General features: G+C 44.2%; 1 protein-coding gene across 1 annotated transcript in view; it reads right to left on the bottom strand.

The window, feature by feature from the left end:
• Window positions 1–1,917: 1,917 nt before the first annotated feature.
• LOC141509077 (protein-arginine deiminase type-1-like) overlaps window positions 1,918–8,603 on the bottom strand; it is a 63,180-nt gene continuing 56,494 nt past the window's right edge. The window contains exons 15-16 of the mRNA XM_074218292.1: window positions 7,237–7,362; window positions 1,918–5,824 (exon numbers count right to left, since the gene is read on the bottom strand). Coding sequence (XP_074074393.1) covers window positions 5,591–5,824; window positions 7,237–7,362 — 360 coding nt within the window. The 3' untranslated portion in view covers window positions 1,918–5,590. The remainder of the gene's footprint in view (window positions 5,825–7,236; window positions 7,363–8,603) is intronic.

Consider the following 8,603-nt stretch of genomic DNA (forward strand, 5'->3'; position numbering starts at 1 on the left):
CAAGAATAAAAGAGAAATAAAATTGTGTTTATTTAAAAACCTTAAAGTACAGGAATAGAAATCTTACATTGGGATTTCAGGCACCAGTGAGGCAGGTGAGAAGGAAACTGGGAAGCTGTAATGGCAGTGGTCTGTCTACACTTGCCTTTCCTGCCACACTTAGTACAGGGTCTAGATTAGTGAAAGTGCTTAATAGATGCTTGGTGATTGGTTGGCTGTATTTTTATATCATATATATACCTTTTCCCCTCCTATTGGACTGTTTCTTGAGGAGAGACAATATGTGTTTTTTCTTCTTTTTATCCCCAGACTTTATGTCTAATATCAGTTCCTTGCACATTATAAGCAAAGAAAACTATCTGTTGCCAGGGTGAGCCTTTATTTAGGACACGAGAAGGTGCTTTTGTTTCACTGATATATCCCTCAGGAAGCCAGGGTCACTTCCACACCACAAAGAAGAACCAGGAGAGGTCTTTGTGGAGGACATGGATGGGCGGAAATTTGTGTCTCTGAAGGGGACAACTAATGGATGAGACCATGGGAAAATTTGTGTTGACCACAAGGGGTTAGTTTTGGAAGAGACCTCAAAAGTTATCTAGACCAAGCCCTCTTCCTTTATTTTGTAGAAGAGGAAACTGAGGCCCAAGAGTTGAAGCATTTTGCCCAAAGTCATCTAAAGAAGTGGAAAAAACAGAACCTGGGTCCTCTGGCCCCCCCAATCCAGCTTTTTTTCCCCCAATATGCTCTTCTCCATTTGGCAGAAGGAGAGAGCCCTGGAAACAACTGGGTATTTGCCCAGCCTACCAAAGAGAAATAGCCCAGCCCTTCAGGCCAGGGAGGAGAAAAGTTTCCTCCCATCTCCCCTTCTCCTTGACCCCAAACAAAACAAAGCAAAACAAAACAAAAACCTTAAGTCCCCTGTGAGATGGAGGAGATAAGCATATGGAGGCTGGGAAGAGATGAAAAGAGAGGCTCCACTCCTCCCCTGATAATCATCACCAGGGTGGGACTCACCTAGAGGGCAATGGAGCATGTGCCCAGGGTCCTGTGGAATAAGCTGCATGCTTGGCAGTTTCTGAATAATGGATAGGAGCAAGGAAGGAAAAAGAGGAGTCCTCGCCACAATGGATAGGATGCTCTGCATGGCGACCTTACCTAGAGGTAGGTCAGTAGAGTGGAAAGAGGACTAGATTTGAAGTCAGTGGGAGTGGGTTTGGATCTCTGTTATGCTGCCTTGAATACTTTGGAACAAGACTCAGTTTCACCAACATGCACCATCTCCTTCCTCTTCTCTGAGTTCACTTTCGACTCTAGATCTTATGATCCTGATAAAAGGAGCATGGGACAAGAAGTCAGGTGAGCCCTTTACTACTTGCTTGACCCAGGGTAGATCAACTTCCATAAGCCTCAGCTTCCTTATTTTGTAAAATGAAGCTCCTCATAGTTGCAAGAGTATGGTATTGATCTAGACCTTGAATAGGTCTCTAAGCTTCTCTGACCTCAGTTTCTTTATTTGTAAAATGGAGATAATCATAGTTGTGAGAACTTGGTGTCAATCTGGACCTTGGACAAGTCTCTTGGCCTCTCTGAGCCTCAGTTTCCTCATTTGTAAAATAAGGGAGTTGGACAAGGTGAACTGTGAGAAATCCTCTTGTTATGACTCTAAATTCTATGGCTTGGAGTCAAGAAGACCTGCATCAAAATCCTAGCTGAGGGATCATGGGACAAATCACTAACCTCCTTAAGACTCAGTTTCCTGATTGGGAAAGAGGAGATAATAACATTAGTATTGCCTCACAGGACAATGAAGTTCCAAGGAGATGTTTGTAAAGGGTTTTTACAAATTTGAAGGCTTCATATAAAGATTAACTATTGTTGGTAAGGAATAAGCTACCAGTCTTCACCAGGAGTGAAGGAAACAGTGGGTTTTGCTCCATGAAAATGCAGTTGGGTTGGGCTAGTGGGAGGTGGGGATATAGGGAGCAGGAAAATGAAAGACAGCATGGATGGGCACTGCCTGGTTCTTGTTTCTCATTCCCCAACCCTCTTCCAATGCCCAGTGAAAGACCCCAAGTCAAAGGTGAATGTGTTTATGCTTTTATTGACCACTAGGAGTTGATGGGTTCCTCATCAACCATCATCCCACAACATTCCCAGAATAGACTTCCTGAGGATCCCCACCAAAGGGAGATCTCTTGGGGACAGTCCCAGGTCTGTGCATTAGGGGCCTGAGTGGCCCTGAGAGCAGGTGGCTATCCTCTTCCCCCTTCTCATTCTCTCCCATGGCTCATTGCATAGCCTTCCTGAGTCCTGGCATGGAACTGTCTCTGACAGAGGCTTCTTGGGTAAGATTCCAACCATTCTAGTTCTCCCTCTTCCCCACACTTTCAGATCCACAATGCTTTCTTTTATCTCTTTGGTTCCACCAAAACTCTTTCCTTATCAAAAGCTAGGTTGTGGAATAGGGGTGGGGGGCAGTGGAGCTGGGAATAAGAAGGAATAAGCAATATTCACTACAGCACCAGGACCAGTTCATTTCCAAACTGCCCTCTGACCCACTAGCATCCTCACTGGCCCTACCAACTGGACAATGGAAAGCTCCCTATACCAAAAGATTAGGATTCTAGTCTCAACTGAGTGAAGAAATCATCATGAAACACTGGGCAAAAATGATACAAGTAAAAAAGAATTCCAGCTTTGGGAGAAGGACATGGGCTCCTCTACTGCCTCTAACTTTACATCCTGCATTATTTTGAGCAAGCCACTTCACCTGAGACTCAGTTTTCATATCTGTAAAAGTTCGAGATTGAAATAGTTGGGCAGGGGTTGGGGAAAAGCAGCCTGGTGTCCACTTCTAGATCTGAGAATCTGTGGATTTCTTCTCTCTAGATCTCCATTTTCTACATCCATAAAATGTGGGAGGGGAAGATGGAGAAGGAGGTAGGTGACTTCTAAGAGTTCTCCATGTCTGACATTTTGTATTTTATTGTCTCTCCCAACTCTGATAACTTATATTCTATTGAATATAAGATCTCTTCCACATTCTACTTTTTTGTATTCTTTTCTCTAAGAATCATTTTAGTTTTAACAGCCTGTGATCTAATAGTCCTTTCCACTTTAGCATTCTGGGTTCAAAGGTCTTCCCATTCTGATGGTCTATGTCCTAAGGCCCCTCTCAGTTCTGACATTTTGTATTCTAAGATCCCAGTCTGTTTTGTGTTCTAAGGACCCTCCCAGATCTGATAACTCATGTTCTAAGAACCCTTCCTGAACTAACATTCTAGGTTCTAAGGTCCCTCTCAGTTCTGACATTTTAGATTCTAAATTCCCTCCCCTCTGAACATTTTGTGTTCCAGAGTTCTTTTAACTGCCACTCTTGTTCTAAAGTTCCACCCAAATTTGACATTCTATGTCCTTGGGCTCTGAAAAACACGAAGTATGAGAACAAGGGGATAATGAGAATAGGAGAAATCTGAGGCTGCTCCTGAGCGTGCTTACTCTGGGTGAGTTTTGCTTTTGATTTAGCCTGAAACTTATAGATCAACTAAATTAAAATCTATAAGACTCCAGAGTAAATACCTGTGTTCAAATTCTACCCGATAATCTTGGGGAAGTTATGTAATCTCAGTGGGCCTCAGTTTACTCATTTGTAAAAATGGTTGACTTGGAATAGATGACCTCTAAAGTTTTTGTAGCTCTACACCTACCATCCTAAGATGCCTTGATCAGCAATCTCTCTTACTCTGAGGTTCAATACCAGACCAATTACAAATATTTACTCCCTGGGCCTTTGAAACTGAAACTTGACCTAGGAGTAGGGTCCTGGCCCTGATGAACAGAAACAGGAAAAGATCTTTTCTCCTCCCTATAGAATGAAGAGGAATAATTGAGGTCAATTAGAAGTAATTAAGCCCCAACTTCTAAGATAACTCAACATGTTTCCCCCTTTCTGAATATATGGGGACTCCATTCCTACACCTCTAGAAGGACCTGGTTTAGTGGGAAGAGAACTAGCCTCGAAGTCAGGAAATGAATATATGGACCTGGGTTCCATCTTGCTTGTATCATCCTGAACAAGTCACTTCTTCAGATTGAGAATTAAAATGGGGAAGATAATCACCCCATCACCTCTACCAGCTCAGGTTGCACTTTGGAAAGAGTAATGGAGCTGACATCTTGTCATTATTCTTCTATCTGAAACCCATGCCAAGAAAACTCAGTAAAATAGTCACAGCAGCCCCAGGGCTCAAAGAAGCCTGGTCAGGAATTCCTGGTTCTTGGTGAATCTTTGGTCTTCCAACAGAAAGCCTGGGGGTGGGTGATGTGAGGACAGTAAAATGATTTCAGCCAGACATAGGAAACTTGTACACCCAAGTCTCCCCAGCCTCACATTTGACTGTAGCTTTCTCCTCCAGGCCAGCTGTGAGTACTCAGCACTTTGGGTCCGGAAACAAGCTGTGTCCATAATTAGAGGTTTCCCCCCAATAAATAGCAATCATTGCCTGGGAACAGAGTTAGCTATTAAAGGGGTATTTTTTGTTATTGGTTTTTGACAGGACCTTTCTCTTCATTCATCTCTGGACCTGAGGTAAAATGAGAACCAGGATGCCCTGAGACAGCAAAAAGAGAGAACCTGAGCCATCCATGGGAGTTACTTTGGGAAAGGGGTCCACTGTGGGAAGAGGCAGAAGACTGGCCAGTACTAGACCCGCCCCCCCCCCCCCCCCATGCTAAGATCTGCAAGGTTCTAGTTAAGGCTATTATTACAACCTGGTTGTAGTGGAGCAAGTGGTAAAGATAATTTAGGTTTGATGATGGGAAAAAGCTTCCTCAAATATGACTTGTCCCAGAGAGGTGTGGGCTGGCCACAGGAGGTAGTGGGCTCCCCCTTAGGGGACAAATTCAAGTAGAAGTCTCTGTAGATGATCCCTTGGGGGCATCTTAGAGGAGATCCTTATTCATTCATTCTGGAGTAGGGTATGTGACTTCTCAGGTCCTCTCCAACTCCAAGAGTCCTTGGTTCTGTGATCCAAGGTCCTGACTCTGCTGTTAACTTGAGGTGTGACTGTGGAAAGTTCCTTTCCTATTCTGGGCCTCAGTTCTTCTCTTCTGTAAAATGGAAACATTGAATTTTATCCAGTTCTAAGATTCCATGATCCTGCATGAGTCCTGGAACTGGAAAAATCAAAACACACCATCATGTCATACTCACACAAACACAACCACACACACACACACACACACACACACACACACACACAAACACGGCTAATTTGTCCCCTTATGTCTGGGATAGAACAAAAGGACTGTTTAAATTCCTTTGAGAGGACCAATTGGACGTGAGGAGAAAAGGCAAAAAGGAAAAATTGAGGGGACATCTTCAAAGCTTAGATGAGCCAGGTGGTATCATCCTTCCCCAAGAAGATGAAGAATGCCAATGATATCCTATAGTGATGGTTAGGACCTGGTGACTGGAGACCCATGCTGTAGGATGTTGGCTTCTTTCCAAGAGAAGTGGGTAATCCTCCTCCCCATGTCGATGTTTGTGTGAGGAAGAGAGGGAGGAGAAGATGTTGTGAGGGAAGTCAGTTCAGGGAATTATATTCCACCACTTAAAAGAGAAGGGCTTCCGTCGGACATTGGTGCCACAATGGATCTCTCCCATTAACACGTGGTAGGAGAGGTAATCATCGATGAAGATGCACTTGAGTCCCAGTGGACTCAGTAAGTCCTGAACCCTCTCCTCTAGACAGCAACGTCCATTTATGATGGGTCCAAACGGCTTGGGAATCCCCAGGATCTTGCCCAGGACGATCATGTTTACCTGTAATGAAAAGAGACAAGGGAGATGCCATAGAGCCATACCCAGAAGGTGAGGGCTCACCAGTTAAGTCTAACTTTGAGTTCAAAGTATCTAGTTTGGGATAATAAAAAGGGCAATGCACCATGAGACAGGAGACCTGGTTCAAGTTCTGATCCTCCTGCATACAAGATGTGTGACCATGTATGAGTTGCTTCCCTTTCCTGGGCCTCGGTTTCCCCAAATGTAAAATTGAAGAGCAGGACTAGATTTAAGACTCTTCCAGCTCTTGCAGTCTATGAGACTGTGAGTCTCTCCCCACCTCTGGGGAGAACCCTTCCTGGCCTCTAAACATTCCCATATAGTTTCCTAGTGGATTCCAGCCTTTTAATGGGCTCCTAGAGTCAGTTGATAAGATCAACTCCCAGCCCCTCCCAGGGTGACACACTCACCAAGGCCTCTCCTTCCCAATGAGATCACATCACCACATCTAGCTAGTCAGCTCCCCTTGGCTAATTAGGACCTGGCCAACAAAAGGCAGCCCAGCTTCCCAAGCTGGCAAGAAGGCAGGGAACAGCTGAGGAAGCAGCAAAAGGAATGACCCACTCCCACATGAGTCCTAGACTAGAGATCCCTGAATTGCAGTATTTCTGACTGGTTGGGGCCCTCAGAGGACATCTAACTAATAATCTCCATCTGTGAAATAAAGCCATCATTGAAGGTCTCCAGGACAGGTCAACCATGAGCAAGCACCCCCTTCCATATTTGGAGAACTCTTATGATTTGGAGATTGGATTTTTTTCCCCTTTGTTTGAGGAGAATTCTATAGCTTCCATCACCTGCAAGAAAAGTTCACACCACTTCCATACAGATGGCCTTCAGACAATTGGAACTGTGGCTTTCATATTTCCCCTCAATCTTCTCTTCTATGAACTTAATATCCCTAATTACTTTAGCTGAATTACATCTGGGATCACAAATTTAGAGCTGAAAGGGACCTTAGAGGTCATCTTGTCCAACTCTCTCATTTTATAGTTGAGGAAACTGAGGACAAAGTGTCTTGCCCTAGGCTCCCTTCACTTAGATGTCAGGGCCAAAATTTGAACCCAAGTCTTCTATCAACAGATTTACCCTTCTGCACCACAGTGAGTCAATGAATCAATATGAAATTGGTTCTGGGAAATATCCAAAAAAAATGATAGGGGGAAACCCTTAATGGATTTTTCTTCCCTTATTTTTCTGAATTTCCCCATGTTTTAAATTTCCTCCCCCCAAATTAACATATATTTTTAAATTTAGGCTCATTTTCCCTCCCTCAGGTTTCTTTTCCCTCCCTCTTCTCCCTCTGCTTCTGCTGGAGAGGGGAACTACAGAGTATTGGGTCTTGTTCCAAGGGAGGAGAAAGAATTCCTCACAGCTCATGCCAGCTCCCTTACCATGTCAGGAAAATAGGCCTCTGCAGAGGAGTCACTGAGTTTGTAGAGCTGGGGAATGTCAATGATGTCGCGCTCAGACAGACCCAGTTCCCTTTTCAGGACCTCCCGGTTCCAGTCAATGCATTTCTGATCAGAGGGAGTCAGCAGGAAGCAGATAGGAAGGGAAGAGAAATTCAGTATCATCTATCTAGAGATGGAAGAAACTTTCGAGATCTTCTGATCTCTTACCCACACATGTTCCAAAAGAGAAAACCAAGATACAGATAGGAAATGACTTGCCCAAGGTCATATAACCAGGGAATAGCAGGGCTTATATTCAAACAAGGACTTTGGGTGTCAAATTCTCCAAATCCTCCTTTCACTAAACTAAATCCCTGGCCCTCACCAAAAATAAAATGGAGAATGGAAGGAAGGTCTGTCTTATTTCTCAACCAGGGGTCTTGTAGTATCCATCACACTGTGCTGGGGGTGAGGGGTGGGGTGAATAAGACTAGGAAAATAGACCCTGCCCTACCCACCTCACCCATCCATCCTAAGGCTGCTCCTTCCATCAAGGTCTTCCTCCCCCCACCACCATCTTCACCACATTCCCCCAAAAGATGTCCATTGATATACAGTCTAGCTCTCCTTGCTGGACTTTGGTTTCCTTATCAGATCCAGTCTTCAGTGGATTTCCCCAACAATACCCCACATCCATTCCTCACAAGGATTTTTTTTTTACACCCTTCAAGAGCCCTTCCCAAGAGCTGCCTCCTCCCCTTTCCCTCGGACATTCAAGGAAAATCCCATGTAACCCTGAGAGTTCTAATTATCCTAGGGTCATGCTTTCTAATTTTGTTGCTATGGGAAGGGGGAGAAGGAAAGTGGGGAAAAAGAAGGAGGAAATAACTCCATTCAGAGCCATAACTAAGATGAGGCAAATAGGACTTTTCCCCCAAGGTGCCTGATTTATAGGAAGCTAATAACTCTCAAAAGGACTTCAGCAGTATAGGAATAACAGACCTTAGCACCTAATTAATAAGAATAATAAGTTAAAATAGGAAACTACCAGACAGTGGGCATAGATGTCCCCCATCCCACCCTGCTGACCCCCACTCTGGCATATTTCATGACCTCTTTTAGAAGTGATGGCCCAGCAGACTGCATCCTAGGATATCTGCTTCCTACCTTCACTGGGTGAGGGGGGTCTCTCATCATACCTCCCATACCAAGAATGAGAGTATACTTCTGACCACCTTCCAAGATCACAAAGATTCCTATTTATGACTCTGTCCATTGTCGATAGAAGGGAAACAACTATACAGTTTGAACTTAGTTCTTTAAATCTCTCTGTACAATGTAAAGCCTACTTGGTCACCTTTACCTTT

This window comes from Macrotis lagotis, chromosome 1 (assembly GCF_037893015.1).
Source record: "Macrotis lagotis isolate mMagLag1 chromosome 1, bilby.v1.9.chrom.fasta, whole genome shotgun sequence".
Classification (NCBI taxonomy): Eukaryota; Metazoa; Chordata; class Mammalia; order Peramelemorphia; family Peramelidae; genus Macrotis; species Macrotis lagotis.